We start from the raw sequence: 20,796 nt of genomic DNA, 5'->3' as shown, positions 1-20,796 counted from the left end.
TGTCCTGGGTCATTGTATTGCTGCTGGTACAGAGGTCCATTACATTCGATTTTACCACAGAATGTCAGTCTCTGTGTATAGAGTTCTTCTGGCTCTGCTCCTTTCACTCTGCATCAGTTCCTGGAGGTCTTTCCAGTTCGCCTGGAACTCCTCCAGTTTATTATTCCTTTTAGCACAATAGTATTCCATCACCCGCATATACCACAGTTTGTTCAGCCATTCCCCAATTGAAGGACATCCCCTCCTTTTCCAATTTGTTGCCACCACAAAAAGCGCAGCTATAAATATTTTCGTACAAGTCCTAGTGTCTCTGCTTTTAACCAAGTCATTGGTAAAAATTTCGAGTAGCCCCAACCCAAGCACAGATCCCTGAGGCACTCCACTAGACACCTTCTTTTAAGTTGGTGTCAAACTTTCCACCAGTCCTAGATCGACCTAATTGCGCTGTTGTGCCAGAAGATCCCCACTCCCTCAATCCACCATATGGAAGGAAGGACAAAAATAATCTATTAAGCACCTACTGTGTGCAGGAACTATACTAATCACTTTAAAATATTATCTTTTTTTATTCTCATAACCACCCTGTGAGGTAAATGCTGCTATTAATATCCTCATTTTGCAGATGGGAAAACTGAGGCAAATGGAGGTGAAGTGACTTGCTCAGTCACACAACTAGTATGTGTACAAGGCTGGATTTGAACTCAAGTCTTCTTGACTCTAGCCCAATACTCTGTGCACTGTGGTGCCTTCTCACTTGGACTGCCAGAATAGTGACCTCAGTTTATTGTTTTTCTAACATTTAGGTGAACTTCATCTCTCCAACAGCCTAGTAACCCTAACCTAAAAAGAAATAAGGTTAGACTGGCATGACTCATTGCCTTCCATCTTAGAATCAATACTCTGTATTGGTTCTAAGGCAGAAGAACAGTAAGGGCAAGCCAATAGGGGTTAAGCCCAGGGTCACACAGCTAGGAAGTGTCTGAGGCCAGATTTGAACCCAGGACCTCCCATATCTAGGTCTGGCTCTCAATCCACTGAGCCACCCAGCTACCCCCATGACTCATTCTTAATGAGGTCAACACTGCTCATCTTGATTTTTCTCCACTGATTGTCCTATTAATAACATATTCTGGACTTTTCCCTGGGTTGATCTCACCTGCCAACCACATACAGATGACATTGTCTTTCCCCTTTGAGTACTAACTCTTTTTATCCTCCAAACAAGAGATTCTTCTCCCACACCCTATGGTTTTTATAAAAGCACTGATGGAAGCTCACCAAGCATATGCCCATTTACAAAGAAACAAACATTTAAGGGCCCTTTTCTGACTAAAACGCACACACACGCACATGCACACACATGCACACACACACACACACACATACACACTCTTCTCCAAATTGAAAACTTCCATGTAACAGAGAAAAAAAAATTAAGCAAAAATGGACAGTAGAGAGGGTAGCTGAATGGCCAGGCCTGGAGATGGGTGGTCCTGGGTTCAAATCTAGCCTCAAATGCTTTCTAGCTATGTGATCCTGGGGAAGTCACTTAATCTCAGTTGCCTAAACCTTACAGTCATCTGCCTTAGAACCAATACTTAATATTGATTCTAAGACAGAAGGTAAGGATTCACAAAAAGTAAACAATAGAGTCATCCAACATCCCAGGATACAAAAGATTCTGCCTAATTATTCCCTACCTTTTTGTCAAGGAGAAAGGGAGAGTTTGTTAATTATCTATTCTTTAGCACCCTCTTTGGTCTTCCTGTAGCTCAAGATCTGACTACCTTTGAGGAATATTTTCATTTTTTTTCAAAAATATTCTCCAATTACATGTAATAATTACTTTAAACATTCATTTTCTGAAATTATAAGATCCAAACTATCTCTCCCTTCCCTCCCCACTGCATAGATCTAGGTTATGTATGTACAATCATGCAAAATATATTTCCATATTGGTCACATTGTGAGAGAATACTGATATAAAACTAAAACCCCAAAATGAAAACCCAAATAAAATAAAGTGAAAGATATTATGCTTTGATCTGCATTCAGGCTCTATCAATTCTTTCTCTGGAGGTAAATAACGTTCTTTATCAAGTCCTTTAGAATTGTCTCGGATCACTGTATTGTTGAGAATAACCAAGTCTTTTACAGTTGATCATTATACAATATTGCTGTTACTGTGTACAGTGTTCTTCTGGTTCTGCTTATTTCACTCTGCATCAGTTCATGCAGGTCTTTCCAGATCTTTCTGAGATCACATCATTCATCATTTTTTGCAGCATAATAGTATTCCATCACCAACATATACCATTCCCTGTTTATGGATATTCCCATACTTTCCAATTCGTTGCCACCACTAAAAGGTTTGCTATTAATACTTTTGTACAAATAGGTCCTTTCCCTTTTTTAACTCTTTGTGATGCAGAGCTAGTAGTGGTGTTACAAGACCAAAGCTATTAACAGTTTTATAGCCCTTTGGGCATAGTTCCAAATTGCCCTCCAGAATGGTTGGATCAGTTCACAATTCCACCAACAATGCATTAGTGTCCAAATGTTGCCTCATCTCCAACATTTATCACTTTCCTTTACTGTCATATTGGCCAATCTGATGGGTCTGAGGCAGTACCACACATAATTTGCATTTCTCTAGTCAAGAGGGGTGTAGAGCATTTTTTCATATGATTGATAGCTTTGATTTCTTCATTTGTAACTGCTTGTTCATATCCTTTGACCATTTGTCAATTGGGGAATGACTCATATTCTTGTAAATTTGGCATAGATCTTTATAGATTTGAGAAGCTAGACCTTTATCCAAGAAATCTATTATAAATTTTTCCCCAGTTTGTTGTTTCCCTTCTAATCTTGGTTACATTAGTTTTGTTTGTACACAAGCTAGTTAATTTAATAAATATAATAAAAAACCGTTCATTTTCCATCTCATAATGCTTTCTATCTCTTGCTTGGTCATAAGTTCTTCCCTTCTCTGTAGATCTTACAGGTATACTATTCTATGCTCCCCTAATTTGTTTATTGTATCACCCTTTATGTATAAATCACATAGCCATTTTGACTTTATCTTATTATAGGGTATGAGGTATTGGTCTATGCCTAGTTTCTGCCATGCTGTTTTCCAGTTTTCCCAGAAGTTTTTATCAAATAGTGAGTTCTTATTCCAAAAGCTGGGATCTTTGGGTTTATAAAGCACTCAATCGCATTGCTCAATTACAACAGCTCTTGTGTATCTAATCTATTCCAATGATCCACCATTATATATGTTAGTAATGACTGCTGCTTTATAGTACAGTTTGAGGTCTAATGATGTTAGCCAACCTTCCTTCACATTTTTTTTTATTAATTCCCTTTATATTCTTGACCTTTTGTTCTTCCATATGAATTTTAAAATTATTTTTCTAGCTCTAGAAATTAATATTTGGTAGTTTGATTGGCATGGCACTACATAAATAAATTAATTTAGACAGAATTGTCATTTTATTATATATTTTTATTATATTAGCTTAACCTACCCATGAGGAATTAACATTTTTCTAATTGTTTAGATCTGACTTTATTTGTGTATAAAGTGTTTTGTAATTGTGTTAATATAATTCCTGTGTTTGTATTGGTAAGGAGGTTCCCAGGGATTTTGTACTGTCTAGAATTATTTTTAATGGAATTTTTCTTTCTATATCTGGCTGCTGGACTTTTTTGGTAATATATAGACTTGCTGATGATTTATGTGGGTTTATCTCGTATCCTACAACTTTGCTAAAGTTATTCATAATTTCAAATAGTTTTTCATTCTCTAGGATTTTCCAAGTACAACATATCTCATCTGCAAAGAGTGATAGTTTAATTTCCTCATTGTCTATCCTAATTCCTTCTATTTCTTTTTCTTCTCTTACTGCTATAGATTTGTAGTACAATATCAAACAACAGTGGTAATAATGGGGATCCTTGATTTACCCCTGATTTTATTGGAAAGGTTTCCACCTTATCCCCATTACAGATAGTGCTTGCTGATGGTTTCAGATAGATACTATCTATCATTCTAAAGAAAGCTCTGTTTATTCCTGTGCACTCAAGTGTTTATAATGGGAATAAGTGTTGAATTTTGTCAAAAGGAGTATTTTCATTTAGAGTATGTTTTTAGAATCATTGAGAATAAGGTTCTTTGGGGTATGTGTAAATGACTTTTTCTTGGTTCATTGAAGTATTTCCATATTTCTATGAATTTCTCATCTCCATTAAAAGTGTTACTAAAAGTATGTTAGCGTGCCTAAGAGTTTTTTTTCCAAAACTCCTTGAGCATTGATTTCTTTCTTTTTCTTTTTCTTATTTTTTTTCTAATTTTCTAGATGGAAGGTGAAACCTTAGAGTTATTTATTTGACATTTCTCTCACTAGTGGTGCTTTAGAATATATATAAATATAGTTCTTTATATCAGCAGTTCTTCATTGGAAAGCTATTTGGGTCCTTTGATCAATTATTGATTGGAGAATGACCCTTGGTTTTTATATATTTCTGTCAATTCTTTCTGTATCTTAGATGTCATATTTTTTTTAATTTTTTTTTGTTTTAAACCCTTAACTTCTGTGAATTAGCTCATAGGTGGAAGAGTGGTAAGGGTGGGCAATGGGGGTCAAGTGACTTGCCCAGGGTCACACAGCTGGGAAGGTCTGAGGCCGGATTTGAACCTAGGACCTCCCCTCTCTAGGCCTGGCTCTCAATCCACTGAGTTACCCAGCTGCCCCTTAGATGTCATATTTTAATGAGCAATATCTAATTCAAATATTTTTCTCATTGATCATTTTCTCTTCTTGTCTTCATTGATCTGTATGTACAATAGCTTTTTTTTAAAATTTTAAGTAATAAAAGTTGCCTTTTGTCTTTTATGATCTTTTTTGTCCCTTGTTTAGTTAAGGATTCATTCTCAGGGACAGCCAGATGGCTCAATGGATTAAAAGCAAGGCCCAATGATGAGAGGTCCTGGTTCAAATATGCCTCGGACACTTTCTAGCTTTTGTGACCCTGGGCAAGTCATTTAACCCCCATTGCCTAGCCCTTGCCACTCTTCTTCCCTAGAACCGATACACAATATTGGGAAGGGTTTAAAGGTAAGGGTTTTAAAAAAATCATGATTCTCCATCATCTTGAAAAGAACCCGCCTCCCATCCCTCTTTCTTTATGCCATGACTATTAATATTTTTAGCTTATTTTAGCATACCATGTGAGATTTCTGGATATCTCTGTTTTCTGCCTGTCTGTGTTTTTCATTTTCTTAGAAGTTCTGTGTCTTTCCCTAAATTATTTATGTGTTTTTTTAATTCATCAGACAAGTCCTGCTTGAATTGATTTCGGTTTTTTGCTTATCTAGTCTATACTATTACTCTGCGTTTCCCCTTTTTAAACAGTAGTAATGAGTTCTGATGACTATTTTTTAAAGATATTTTGAGGACTGGTAAAAGTGTGCTCTCTTTTTTCATAGATTCAGAGGCAGTTAGGTGGTGCAGGGGAGATAACTGCCCCTTCTGGAAATGCGGTAGATGAGTTCAAATCCAACTTCATATACTTTCTAGCTACGTGATCCTCAGCCAGTCATTTAACTTCTATCTTTCTCACTTTCTCAACTTTAAAATGGGTATCATAACAGCCTCTTTTTTTAAAAATAATTTTTTATTTTTAGAAAAAATTTCCCTGGTTACATAAGTCATGTTTTTGCTTTACCCTTCACCCCCTTCACCTCTCCCCATCCCCCGACTCACCCCCTCCCCTCGCCGTAGCTAATTCGCATTTCCACTGGTGTGGTCAGTCAAGACTTATTTACACATTATTGATAGTTACATGGGTGTGGTCTTTTCAGGTCTACATCCCCAATCATGTTCTCATCAACCCAAGTGTCCACGCAGTTGTTTTTCTTCTGTGTTTCTACTCCTGCAGTTCTTCCTCTGAATGTGGATAGTGTTCCTTTCCATAAATCCCTCTGAATTGTCTTGGGTCATTGCAGTGCTGCTAGTACAGATGTCCATTACATTCGATTTTACCATAATATATCAGTCTCTATGTACAATGTTCTTCTGGTTCTGCTCCTTTCACTCTGCATCAGTTCATGGAGATCTTTCCAGTTCACATGGAATTCCTCCAGTTTATTATTCCTTTGAGCACAATAGTATTCCATCTCCAGCATATACCACATTTTGTTCAGCCATTCCCCAATTGAAGGGCATACCCTTGCTTTCCAGTTTTTTGCCACCACAAAGAGCGCTGCTATAAATATTTTTGTGCAAGTCTGTTTATCTATGATCTCTTTGGGGTACAAACCCAGCAATGGTATGGCTGGATGGAAGGGCAGGCATTCTTTTATCGCTCTTTGGGCATAGTTCCAAATCGCCCTCCAGAATGGTTGGATCAGTTTACAACTCCACCAGCAATGCATTAATGTCCCCATTTGGCCACATCCCCTCCAACATTCATTACTCTCCCCTGCTATCATTTTAGCCAATCTGCTAGGCGTGAGGTGGTACCTCAGAGTTGCATAACAGCCTCTTCCTTGGGAATCCAATGAGATCACATCTATCAAATCGATTGATATACCTTAAGGTGCTGTAGAAATACTTGTTAAAATCCTTGTTACACAGACTGGGTGTGTTGGTATCTAGGCAAATGAGTCAAAGTGAATCTTCCTGAAAATCCTTTCTTGGATTATTGGACTTTTTCTTAGTTCTGGAATGGCTGCCTTCCTCATAGTCATGTCCAAGAATGCTTCTCTTCCTCCAAGGCTCAGCTTAGGCATCACCTTGTCCCTGAAGAATTCCATCTCCCCCTTGCCTGGTTGTCTGTGCTCACAATCACCCCAAATTTCCTTGTATCCTTCTCCCAAGTGTCCATGTTATGCCCCCACCCTCACCCCTGGGCTGTGTGTGCACATCTGCATGGATTTGTGACTGTGTCTTTCTAACTCAGCGCCCTGTTCCTTCTACTATTTAATAGACATTAATTGAATGTTGTTGAAGTCTTTCATCCTAAGTATGTGGCACTTGACTGTGTCTATATTATCTTACAAAGGAAAATCAGGGTTGATCCTGGGAGACCAGCTTTTGACCCCTCCTGGCAAAACTTGAGGAGGTGCTTGAGAGAGACTCTTCAAGGTTTCCTTCTCAAAAGACTGACCTCCTAAAAAGTTCACTCAATTTACCTCACCGCCTCCAAGCTGGCCCTCTGGAATTAGAAAGAGAATGTGGAGAGAGCACCTTGAGATTTTCTGGAAGTGTGCTTTTCCTTAGGAATGGAGCCTTGGAAATTGGTTCATAATGACTCACTCTGCAAATGAAGAAAAAACTGAACTTGAGTGAGGGAAGATTTCTCTAAGAAACAGGGTCTGTGTGTGCAAGTCATGCCTCTGTCACATTCTGGCCATGACCCTAGGCAAGTTGCTTCATCTCTCTGGGTGATTCCCTTAGATTACATGATTTTCTTTTATTCTCATCTTCTAAACTGAATTTTCTCTCTCTCCAACCCAGTGAGAAGGTAAGAAAAGCAAAAGCCATTCTAGATATGTGGCCAGACAAGACAAATTCCCATATTAAAGAGGGAGAGAGAGACAGAGAGAGAGAGAGAAAGACAGAGACAGATGGAGAAAGAGGAGAGAGGGAGAAAAGAGACAGAGGGAAAGGGAAAGGGACAGGGAGAGAAGAGAGACAGAGAATAAGCTTTAGTCAGCCTACTGAGTCCAACAGCTCCCTATCTGGAGATGGGCAGCATGTTTCATCATGTCCACTTCAGAGTTTGTTATAAAGGCTTTCCCTCAAATATCCAGTCCCTTTCTTTTTCCTGATCATTCCCATTTTGCAGATATGGAAATCGAAGCTTAGGGAACTTATGTAAAGCAGCCTTGCTGTAAGAAGGAGTTGTGTTCAATATTGCTTCAAACACTGACTAACTATGTGATCCTAGGTAAGTCATTTAACCTCAGTGCCTTAGTTTGCTCCCTCATTTATAAAATGAAGATAATAGCACCTCCCTCCCAAGGTTGTTGTGAGAATCAAATGAAATAATATTTGTAAAGTATCTTGCAATCCTTACAGCACTACATAAATTCTAAATATTATCATTGCTATTATTCCATTCGAGAAGAACACAGGAGGCTTATGGGTCTGTGACTTTTATGACTGTCTAGCTGACAGTACTGTAAATGAACAAATGAAGCCTTTCCAGTAAGCCTAAGCTGACTTTGCCTCATTGTGCATTGATCTTTTCTGAATGTGATTCTGATAGATTTCTCTCTCTCTCTCTCTCTCTCTCTCTCTCTCTCTCTTTATTTCTCTCTCTTTCCCTTTGTCTCTCTGTCTGCCTCTCTGTCTCTCTCTCTGTCTCTCTCTGTCTCTCTGTCTCTCTCTCTGTCTGTCTCTGTCTCTGTCTCTGTCTGTCTCTGTCTCTCTGTCTGTCTCTGTCTCTGTCTCTGTCTCTGTCTCTCTCTCTCTCTCTCTCTCCCCTCTCCTCCCCTCCCCCACCACTTCTTTCTTACTCCCCGCCCTGTCCTTTCCTGGGAACACAGACGAGGTCTTGTCTGAAAACTTCCTGGACTACAAGAACCGTGGCGTCAGTGGTTCTCACCGGGGCCAGATCATCTGGAAGATTGATGCCAGTTCCTACTTTGTGGAGCGTAAGTATGTTCGATACACTTCCTGTGGGTCTCAGCTACCTAGAAATGGAGGAGGATGCTCTGTTTCTCTGTATTCATCAGAATTCCTTCCAGAAATGCACCACGTGAAGGAGGAGGGAGGTGGAGGTATTGACTGAGCTGTTTCATAGTAGCCTCAGGAGGAAGTCATGAGATTTGGCTGAAGACGGTTGTTGTAGTCACTTTTCAGGCATCACTAGGGCTCCAGCCTCTTGAGAAGGAGAGGGATCGTTAGCTCCCAGTGCTTTGTTCATCAAAACTCTGATAGCAAAAGGATATAGAAAGGGGTAAGGAGGTGTATATATATGATGTGTGTCTACCTCTGTGTGATGCACGCTGGCGTCCTAGTGCATAGTCGGGGTTTTCTTGGCGAAGATACTGGAGTGGTTTGCCATTTTCTTCTCCAGCTCATTTTATAGATGGAGAAACCGAGGCAGATAGGATTAAGTGACTTTCCCAGGAGCCTATAGCTAGTAAGTGTCTGAGGCCAGATTTGAACTCTGGAAGAAGAATCTTTCTGAAGATCATAATTCAGATTTGGCCTTAGGCACATACTGGCTGTGTGACTCTAAATAAGTCACTTAACCAGTCAATCATTAAGCCTCAATTTCCTCATCTGTAAAGTTGGAATCGTTGTTACCTGTTTCATGAGGTTGCTTTGAGAATCGAATGAGATGACATGTGAAATGCTTTCCCACTTTAAAACACAACAGAAACACTAGCTTTTATTACGTGTATTATCAAAATTGTACTCTGCCACAGCAGAATATGAGATGATATAGAATTATATCATGATAGAATTCATTTGATTATTCATTGTGTGACTGTGAGTCTGTTTTATATCTATATGTGCATGTTAGAAGCAGTTTTTCTGATGTGATTCCTTAGGAGTCGAAACACGTGCTTTCAGAGACATCGGGCAGAAGTCTTTCTATCTGAGAATGACAGCGAAATAGGGGTGAATGCTTGGGGAGTCTGGGCCAAGGCTCGCAGGATAGAAAAGGTCCTTGTGCCCGAGGCTGCTTCCTGAAAATCCTGGGAGCCTTTACCAAAGGCCTTTCTTGAATCCATAGCAGTAGCAAGGAATGCTGGGGAGAGACCTGAATTCCTCGCAGGCAAATTTCCTCAGATTCAATCTGAACCTTTCTCAGTTCACTATCATCAATAGGCATTTTTCTACATTCATGTGACCCTGACTATGTCTATGTACTTGGGATTTGGGCCTGGACACCAAAGTTCTGTGAGTTCAGCTCTGTAAGGGACTGCCTGAATTAATCGTGTGTGGCCCGATGCTGTACAAATGTGAAGCCTTCCAACCGGTGCTAAGTTGTGCCAGGACAGAGTGGGGTTGGAGGATGCGAGGCAGCGATTCCTCTGGACAGCATCTGTATTTTAGTGGCCCATGCCTCACAAAAGAGCAATAATATGGCACAGGAACCAAGGAGACCAACTTAGAACCAATTCAGCAAAGCCAGTACCTGGCCTCAGGGAGGCCAGGATCCCTCTGTCCTTGGTGCTGGCATGCCTGAACAGGATGGGGCGTAAATGCCCATCATTGGACATTGAGGATGAAATGAGATTGGATGATTGATTAATATAAGTCACAGTAGGTGTCACATCATCCATAGGGAGGGCTTTGAGAGAGGAGCAAGAAGGACCTTCACACCTGCAAGGCTATTTCTGGTAGGGGACCAAGGCACATGGTTTGAAAGAAAGAATGTCTAAAAACAGTGGAAATGGAGTTGAGAAAAGGAGATGACCTGCCATTGGGAGGTTTGGGTAGGGTAGGGGGAGATGGGAGAAAACTGTTGGAAACCATAGAGCAGGAATCCTAAACCTTTTTGTGCCATGGACCTTCTCACAGGCACTAGCAACTTCTCAGAATCGTGTTTTTAAACACATAAAATCAAAGTGCAAGATTACAAAAGAAATTAATTATAGTGGAGAACTAACAGAATTTTTTAAACCTTTATCTTCTGTCTTAGAATATCAAGTGTTGGGTCCAAGACAGAAGAGTGGTAAGTGCTAGGCAATTGGGGTTAAGTGACTTGCTCAGGGTCACACAGTTAGAAAGCATAGCCACCTAGCTGCCTCCTAGAATTTTTTGAAGTAATAAGTTCATAAATTCCAGCTTAAATCCCCCTGAATGAAAAGGTTGTGATGAAAAGTTTTCACTGGGTACAGGAGGAGAAAATTCTGGGCTTTAATGAGTAGGGAGGCAGCATGATGACTTGGGGGAACCTTAAAAACGACCATGGAATTTGGAGTCAGACGATCTGGGTTCTCTGGGGATTTAATCCCAGAAAGCAGAACCAGAGCATTGGTGGGCAGGAGCAGGTGGAAGGTGTGGAGAGGCTAACTTAAGCTGGATGTCAGGAAGAACTTGGGAGCCGTCCCAAAGTGGGATGGGGTGGCTGCCAGGATTCATGTCTGGATCAAATGGGAAGGATGGATTCTGATGCTCTTTGGCAGCTCTTTTAACTCTTTAATTCTGTGACTCCATATTCACACAATTAGAACAATCGTGAGTTCTAAGAAACTGTCTTATGGGAAGAGGATCTGAGTTCCCGAGTACATCCTGAGGGGCCTCCCACTATCATCTGGGAATGGAAAACTTTCAGAGACACTCGAGTAGAGACCTTAAAAATAGATGCCAGACAGGCTAGAACCATGAAGTCTACGCGGGTGACTCAACAAGGAAGGGTGATTGACAATTCGGCACACTGCAGAGATGGGGAGGAGGAAGGAGGAGGATTCAACAGTGCAGAGTGATAAGAAATCACAGTTATCTCACGGCTCCGGATAACCAAGGGCTAAGCTGTTAAATGGGAGCCAATTGGGGGATATTTGAAACGTGATCGAATCAATAATCCATCAGTCTCTTGTCATTTAGAATGAGCCCTGCATAGTTGGAGAGTTGTAGTTGGCTTAAAGGAAGTCTTGCTGGCTATTGGGGTGAAGGGAGTTTGAGGGGAGAGGAATGGAAGGAAGGAAGGAAGGTTTCCCAGGTTGATGCTTCTGTCCCTTTAAGGAGAAGAAATCCGTTTTGTGTAGAATAGGGCTTGGGGCCAGCTCAGGAAAAGTTATTCTCTAGATTCGGGATTTCATTTGACTCCATTACTATGGAGTGACGGATAATCGTTGCTGAGTGTTCTTATCTTATTGGGGGATGAGGATGAGAGGGATAATTCATTGCCAAAGGGAGAAGAAGGTGGCCGAGTCCCAACTTTTTTGTTCCTGGCCTCCAGTTTGGGGGCCATTGTGAAGTTGGCCATCGATCCTGAGCACTCTTCCTCGGTGAGCTCCCTGGCGTGCCAACTCGATAAATGAGAGGCAGCATTGGAATAAAGATAGCGCAACAAACTTTAGCACACACAGAGTTTCCCTATCGCTGAGGTGATTTGGAGGGTGTCTGTCAAGTCTCTGGCTGGCAGATTGCCTCTTCAGAGTAGCGTTGATGGGAGTGGAATCACGAGGGCATCTCTTTTGTGTGCTTATCTAGAATGCTTGGCTGTGCTTCCCAACACCCATTATTTCTCCTCTGATATGTGGGCCTCCTGGAGAAGAGATTGAAGGCGAGGCCCCCAAAGAGGAGAACTGACTCATTATTGCTAAGATAGGAGAGTGATAGCTCGTAATGCTTCTGCTACATCTGTAGGGAAGAACTGGGAGTCTGAGGATGTCACCCTTCCCACACACCATCTCTTACCACCACCCAGGATCTTTCTCTTCTTCTGCCGCTTCAAACTATCAAGGAAGTCAAGCAATTAAACTGATTTCCATTTGAAAATTTGTGGCAAGTGCCTCTTCTCTACTTTTATGACCTCACTAGACTAGCCAAGGAAAGTGAATAAATGGAGTCTGAATGTCTATTTGGGTCAGTCACTGTGCTAAGTGCTGAAGATTCAAAGGAAGGCAGAAGAAAAAAGTGACTGCTCTCAGGAAGCTCACAATCTAACGGGGGGACAATAAGCAAGCCCCTGTATACAAACACAGTCTCAAAATGATAAATTAAGGATGATTGTTGGAAGGCAGGCACTGGTATTAAGGGAGATCAGGGGGCAGCTAGTGGTTCAGTGGATTGAGAGCCATACCTAGAAATAGGGGGCCTTGGGTTCAAATATGGCTTCAGATGCTTTCTAGCTATGTGACCCTGGACAAGTCACTTAACCTCCAGTGCATAGACCTGTGTTGGCTCCAGCATGCAGGAGGTGGCTGCTCCATCCCCCCTCTCCACCACACCTAAGCACAATTTTCACATGCTCCATCCCTCTGCCCAGAAGCCCAGTGTGATCACTTCCTCCCTCTGCTCCCTGGGGTAATGCAGGGAGCTCAAAGGCAGCTTGAAGATGCAGTTTGGGCACATGATCTCCAAAAGGTTCACCAATGCTGGCCCAGACCATACCACTGTTCTGCCTTGGAACCCATACATAGCATTAACTGTAAGCTGGAAGATAAATGTTTTTTTTTAAATGGGGGTGAGGAGATCGGAACAGACTTCTTGGAGAAGACAGGATTTTACCTGAGACTTCAAGGAAGGAAGGAAGTCAGGAGATGGAGATGAAGAGAGAATTCTAGACATAGGGACCAGCCAGAGAAAATGCAGGCATCTGAAGATGGAGTGCTTTGTCCAAGGAACAGCAAGGAGGCCACTGTCACTGGGTTGCAGAGTGTGTGGAAGCAGGTAAGACCTAAGAATTCTGGAATGGCAGGAAGCAGCCAGTAAGGGGCTCTAAAAGCCCTCTGAAAGATAGGATATTTTCTTTTGGAGCCACTGAAGATCATCAGATAGGGGAAGGACATGGTTAGATGTGCTTTAGGAAGATCGATTTGACAACAGCATGGAAGATGGACTGGAGTGGGGAAAGGTTGGAGGCCTGGAGACCAAGCAGAGGGCCATTAGCAGAGGGCTAAGTCCAGCTATGAGGGCATGAGGGCCAAACCAAGGGAGCGGCAGTGGCAAAGGAGTCAAGGGAGCATATATGAAAGATGATACACATGAAGAATTGATAAGACATGATAACAAAGTAGATATGAGGAGTGATCCAAATCCTTCTCCCTAAGCTTCTATCTGCACAAGACCCCTTAAATGTATGCCAAAGGGCTTTATGCCTTCCTTCTCTAATGAGCTCCCTCAAACCGCACTCTAATCCATTCTCTCCTCCTTCATCTCCTGATTCCTTTCTAAGGAAAATCATCTCCTTGTGCCCCACTGTCTCTTCCAAGCATTGGCTCCAGCCCCCAACCCTTTCCTCCTAATGCATCTTCCTTCCTTCCCTTTCATTGACTTTTTCCTACCTGTCCATCAGTCTCATAAAATCCTTTCCTTTGACCTTATTACCTATTCTGATACCAGCCCATCTCTCCCTTTCTTTTTTTGTTTAAAGCCCTTACCTGTTGTCTTAAGATCAAAACTGTATATTGGTTCCAAGGAAGACGAGTGGTAAGGGCTAGGCAATGGGTGACTAAATAAGTGACTAGCCCAAGGTCATACAGCTAGGAAGTGTCTGAGGCCAGATTTGAGACTAGGGTCTCCCATCTCCAGAGCTGAAACTCAATCCCTTGGGCCACCTAGCTGCCCCCCTCTCTCACCTTCCTTTTACTGCCACACTTCTGGAATAACTGGAGCCAAGCTGATGCCTCCTATTCCTTACCAAGTCATTGATCCTACAGTTTTCACAATCTGGCTTCCAACCCACCAGCCTATAAGCAGTGCTTCTTCCAAGACCACCAGTGACCTCCCATGTGTCACTCATGTTTCAGGCTTCCCTCTAGGACATCTTTTGAGGAGATTGGCATGCCATTGTTGTCTAGTATGAGAATATGGAGGAAATCTCTATGGTCATTGGCCTGATGGTGAGGGTTGGGGTGGGGAGTAGAACTTGAGGTCTAGGAAATGTCAGAAATCCAATAAAATTCCATTGGTTCAACACCTACAAAGACATCATTGACTGAAGTACTGGAATTGTTGGTGCCTATGTTGGGGTAAGTCATGCATTCCTGGCAACAGGAAGTTTGTTGCAGCACATAGGATGACAGATGATAAGACCACTGAGATGAAGAGGGTCAGGCAAGAGTCCAGTAGCTTGTCCACTCTGAGCTGCACCAGAAGAGAGACAATTTGAGGTCATTAAAATTATGGGCTAAGGACTGATTTTAACAGTCCACTATGGATGAAGAGTTTGGAGACTTATTCCCACTAGTCATGCTCCCAAGATAGACTCTTAAGATATGTCATCTACCTAGAAATAAATTCCTATGCCAAAATGCCACCTTATTTATTTAGAGTGGAACTCATGCCAGTCCTCCATGTGCATAGGGAAGTCCTTGCAGAGAGCATGACCACTTAGAAGAGTTCATTCTTCAAAGAGCTGGTCTTTGTTTGAGAATGGAAGCAGAAAAGGTAGGGTAGTGCAGTGAGAAGAGCCCTGGCCTAAGGAGGAGTTAGGGCTCTGTCACTAGTTCCATATGTGACCTTAGACTAATCATTTCCCCCTCTGAGCTTCAGTTTACTGTTCTATAAAACGAAGACCATTTTAAATTCTGTTTGTTATAGATGGTGACTTCCACTTTTCATTTTTGTAGGAGTCCATGAATTAAATATTCTTAAAGGATGTTTCCATCTGGAAACAGTATGGTATAGGAAAAAGAGATCCAGTCTTAGTCAGAACATCCTGCCTCTGATATATATTGCCTGTGTGACCCTAGGAAAGTCACCTAACTTTTCAATCCCCAGACCTCACTCCAATCATCATAAAAGCTTGAGGTTATAAAGCATTTTAAGATTTTCAGAGTACTTTCCAAATATCTCATTTTATTTTTCCAATAACTCTAGGAGTTTGGTACAGCTAACATTTTCTCCATTTTCCAGATGAGGAAATGGAGGCAGGCATAATCCAACATCACATATATTTGAATTCCTGTCTCCTTGACTCCAGTCCTAGGGGTTTTTCCATTGGGCTCCCATAGCTGCCTCTGATCAGCCTGTGACCAGCTGCTTCTCTAAGATTGTTAGTTGCAGAACAGTTACTGACAGGCATTGAGTTCTCAGTACTAAGGGAATCACAGGTCCAGATGTAGCTTCCCCACCCCCAAAAAAGCTTTTATCTAGCTGAAGTTGTTTAATTGTTCAACCCTTTCTTACCTCAGAGGTATTTATACCTAAAAACCAGCATTAATCTTCTAGCCTCAGAAACCACTCTCCTCTGGAGAGATTCAGGGGTACATTAACAATTCCCCTGTCACTACCCTTCCTTTATGAATTCTTGGATACTTTGATGGAGCCATGATGGAGCTCCAATGTGAGCATCCCATCCATGGATGCAGATTGCAGCCTCTCTGTACAACCCTTGTCCATGTTCTCTGATATGGGCTCCCACTGGTTTAGTAAGTATCACCCACTGGAGCCCAATCATGGTTCATTCAGTGATAGATTTAGTGCCCAAAGGGGTCTCAGATGCTATCCAGTCAAATTCTTATTTGACAGAAGGAACCGAATTCTAGAGAGATTAAGTGACATGCCTGGGGTCCCACCGGTGGAAAGTAGTTAAACTAGGACTTGAACTAAGGACTTCCTACCTAGCCCATGTCCAGTGTGCTTTCCAGTGACTCACTGCTAAATAGTGGGCTACATGTTTGAGAGGTAGGAAGGGGAAAGAATGCCAGCTTTGGGGCCTCAAGTACTTTCCATCCTGGTTGTAGGCACAAGACATTAATACCCAAAGGAAGTCAAAGGATCAGAAGCTATGTAAGAACCAGAAAAGGATCATTTTAAAGGTTGTCTATGATGATGTAATAGGCAGGAGGCTCACAGGCCTACCTTAGGATGAATGGCAAGGGCTTTCCCAGGATTTCAAATTTTCTACCCTCAGCCTATGGGCCCACCAATTCCTGTCTGGTCTACTCATCCATCTGACTGTCCATCTAGTTTGTCACACAAAGACTGGCCATAAGTGATTGTCAGCTGAACTCATGATCCCAGAGACTGTGCCTTGACCTTACTAGGTACTTAATAAGGTTTTACTGGATTTAATTCATTCTCCACTCTCTGTGGACTCCTATAACAGCTTTCCCATTACTATTATCATCACTAACCATGACATTTCCTTCAGGGGGATCCAGTGGGGCTAGTTAAAGAAAGGCCTTCTGAAGCAGATTGACTTCAGTATGGATCTAGAGACAATAAATATACTCATCCACTCAAATCCAGAGCAAATTGTCCCAGATTAATGAAGAAATCCATAGAGAAGACAGCAAAAGGATGATTGACAAGATCAGTAAAACAGCTTTATTTTTTTAAAGGCCAGCCAAACTGATAAGTCATTTGCAAAGGAAAATGAAGAAAGTCAAATGTCTAGACGACGAATGGAGAAATTAAAAAAAAAATTCTCATCTAACTATCACAACTAAAAAAGGAAAATAAATGAATGAACACTTAGGAAAATGAGGATTTGATTCAGTTAATTTTTATGAAAATCTTATAAGGCATGACACTGATCTAGTTATGGGAGGCACCAAGATTAAAAGAAACCAATAAGAGAATCACAGAATTTGAAAGTTGGAAGAGATTACTTTTGGTTTTGGTTTTGGATATTTTTTTACAAATTGATGCAAAATATTTATTCCAAGTTAATTATTTTTATGTCAGTTTCTCCCCTCATGCATGACGTCCACTTCTTAAAATCTGCAAATAATGTCCTCAAAATAATCTTCATCTTGAAATCTCAAAAACATTGACATTTTAGAATCCACCCTAAATATCAAGGCTCAGTAGATAACTGGTCCAACCTTTATCTGGAAACATCATCTGAGAACCCATCTTAACTTAAACTTAAAGTCATTTAGATTGCTTAGAGACCTACTGGGAGTTTCTACCCATTTATTACCTCCCAAGGAAATGCAAATGGCAGATAGGAAGTACAGCAGATAGAGTGCCAGGTGTTGAGTTAGGAAGCCTAATCTTCCAGAGTTGAAATTTGACCTTAGATACTTACTAGCTGTGTGACCCTGGGTAAGTCACTTTACCATGTTTGCCTCAGTTTCTTCATCTGTAAAATGAGTTGGAGAAGGAAATGGCCAACCACTCCAGTATCTTTGTCAAGAAAACCCTAAACAGTCAGACACAACTGAACAATAACAACAAAAATCAAGGCATTCCCCTCTGTTTTTGATCTCCTTTGATTTTCAGTAATTTTTCCCTTTCCTTCTCTCTCAATTCTACCTCTCAGCATCTTCCAGGCTTTGCTCCTGATAACTAGAAGCAAAGGATCCTCGTGACCCTTCCAAGCTGTAAACAGACCATTAATGATTCCACTTAAGCTCCGGTCATTTCATCAGCCCCAAATCCATCTAATTGTACAATCATCTTGCCCAGGAGTCCTGTGATCTCCTCTATCACCAGGCCCAAAAACTCAAGAAGATTTTTATATTTACAAACACCCTAAAATATTATTTTAAAATGTAAAATGCTTCTTTAGCTCACAGATTATGAGTACAGAGAAGCCAGCAGCAGCTTGGATCCGCCAGTGGGTAGAGTTTACTAAAGCCTGATCTAGCCCATGAAGGTCCGTGTTGTTCATGGATTGTTCATCAATTGCTTTTATGACATTTTAGGTAAATTGTCATCATCCTCCTCTACCTGTCAGGCTAGGAAGGATCAGGACTAGGCTTGCGAACAAGCAGGATCACATAGTCAGTACACGTTGGAGGTGGGAGGCAAACCCAAGTTTCTCTGGATTTGAGTTTGGCTCTCTCCCTGCTATGCTGCAGCCGCCTCTCTTCCAGGCTAGTGAACTTGTCTAAAAAGAGAAATACACTAACTCTGGGATGAACCGTTCATCACGAAGCCTGTGCTCGCCCTTCCATTTCTAAGTGATAACAGCCCCTCCTTTAGTCTCTGGGATGCACGTCTTTCTATTCGTGTTGTCTTCCCCATTAAAAAGTGGGAAAAGGCTGACAGCCAGAGCCTTGGATGGGGCAAGCCCTTATTCATCATTTACTGATTGCCTTTTGACATTCTGGCCAAATGAGGCCATGAACCTTGTCCTCGATTGGGCCTCTCCTGCCTCTCGGTTGCTGCATGCCATCCCCTTCCCTCAGAATGCAGCTTTTCTCTTCCTTTGAGGCCCCCTTCAGGTGTCCCTGTGCCCAGAAAACCTTTCTTGATTCTGCCAAAAGCTCTCTCCTCCATTTCTTTCTAGCCCTCTGCTGAGCCCTGGCTGAGAGAGAATCCAGTCTGCATTTCCAATAGAATGTGGTTTGATGCAGAGCTAAGGGTCCTGCATCCCTTCGGAAGTCAGCATCTTCCCAGGAAGGAGGCTGTCCACATGCAGGCTCTTCCCAGCTGCCGAGGGGAGATCTCTCTAGAAAGACCCGGCATCATGCCCACTCTTTAAGGCAGCCACATGGAAATAAATCCAATTCCCCAAACCGGGTCCTTGTCCTCAACATAAAGAGAATTAGGCGAATGAAGCACTTAAAGAGAGTTTTTTCTCTCTCTTGGGGACCTCCTAGCTGCTGCCTTTACTAGGAAAAAGCCCAAGGGACCCTCACAGCCACAAAAGGCCAAAGCCAAATCCTGTATTGAGATAAAAGTCTCCAGATGGAAAGAGGCCACCTGGGCTCCTGGGGACAGCTCCACTGAGGCAGCCAGGATGTGGGAGGGAGGGAGCATCCCTTAAAGGACCTTCCTTCTCTACTCTACCTTGGCCTGGTCAAAGTCGGGCTCTGCTCCGCACTGTTTCCCCAGGGGCACAGCTGGAAACCCGGGACTTTATTAAGGGCTTGCCATGTCCAAGGCTCTGGCTCGGTCAGCTCTGGGGATAGCCTTTTCTCACATTCTCCCACACAGTGTGCATGAAAACACACACGCATGTGAGGGACTAAAGGAATGATTGTTATCACCTAGAAATGGCAAGTGTGATCACCCAGAGTCAGCTTCATGGGCTATGTGAGGAACAGCTCATCCCACAGGAACTCTGTGACTCTAATCCTGGCACCATCCATTCAGACCTGGACGGTCCCTTATAGGCCAACAGGCTCAACCCTCTCATTCTACATCTGGGGAAACTAAGTCAAACAGAGGCTAAATGATTTCCCCAGAGTCAAACAGCTACTAAGTGTCTGAGCGATGAATTGGAACCTAAATCTTCCTGTCTCCAAGCTCTGTGTACTATCTAGTATTCCATGTTGTTTCAGGAGGAGGCAATAAGATATGGAGAAACAAACTCCTCAACTCCTACAGACTTCTGTTCTAAGGAGAAATGAAAAACTTCTGAACTTGGCTTCTCAAGCTGGGCTTCAGTGCCTGGCCTCAACTTCCCTTGAAAGCCTTATAATATTACTCCCCACCCTCAACTTGAAGGTTCAGTGAGAATGGCCTCTTTGCCACTCTTCCCATGTTCCACTCCATCTCTGACCTCCAAGCCTTTGTATGTGCTCCCCACCCTCCTTCCCTCCAACTTATACAATCCCTCACTTCCTTTGAGACTCAGATCAAACACTCCTACATGATGCCTTTGAGGCTAGTGTCCTCTCTCCCTTTATCTTCTCTGTGCACCACTGGTCTTCAGCACAGTATCTGGCACATAGTAGGTGTCTATTTCTTGAGAAACATTGCAGTACTACTATTATCTAGCAGTGGCTTTAGGGAAATTGCCCAGTTTCTCTGAGCTTCAGCTTCAAATTAGTTCCCCAAATATGCAAGAAGCTCCTACTATGGGTGAAACATTTTGAGAAGTGCCAAGGATACAAGGAAGAAAAGTGAATAAATTCCAGCTCTTGGAAGGTTACAACTTGGGGGAAGCTAGGTGACTTAATCGATAAAGAGCTAGGCCTAGAGATGGAATGTACTGGGTTCAAATTTGGCCTCAGACACTTCCTAATTGTGTGGCCCTGGACAAGTCATTTAACCCCAATTGCCTAGCCCTTACTGTTCTCCTGCCTTAGAACTGATATTTAGGATCTAAGAGAGGAAGTAAAGATGAAAGGAAGGAAACAAGGAAGGAGAGAGGGAGGGAGGGAGAGAGACAGAAAGAAAGAAAGAAAGAAAGAAAGAAAGAAAGAAAGAAAGAAAGAAAGAAAGAAAGAAAGAAAGAAAGAAAGAAAGAAAATTA

The 20,796-nt window shown here is 42.1% G+C and overlaps 1 protein-coding gene across 1 annotated transcript in view; it reads left to right on the top strand.

Annotated features, from left to right (window-relative positions):
- The window catches only part of HECW1 (HECT, C2 and WW domain containing E3 ubiquitin protein ligase 1), a 161,360-nt gene that overhangs the window by 6,836 nt on the left and 133,728 nt on the right, over positions 1 to 20,796 (top strand). The window contains exon 2 of the mRNA XM_044675362.1: positions 8,558 to 8,665. Within this exon, the coding sequence (XP_044531297.1) occupies positions 8,558 to 8,665 (108 nt within the window). The remainder of the gene's footprint in view (positions 1 to 8,557; positions 8,666 to 20,796) is intronic.

Source organism: Gracilinanus agilis, chromosome 1 (assembly GCF_016433145.1).
Source record: "Gracilinanus agilis isolate LMUSP501 chromosome 1, AgileGrace, whole genome shotgun sequence".
NCBI classification, from domain to species: Eukaryota; Metazoa; Chordata; class Mammalia; order Didelphimorphia; family Didelphidae; genus Gracilinanus; species Gracilinanus agilis.
Note: the sequence above shows the minus strand (reverse complement) of the source record. Positions and strands in the feature narration are given on the sequence as shown.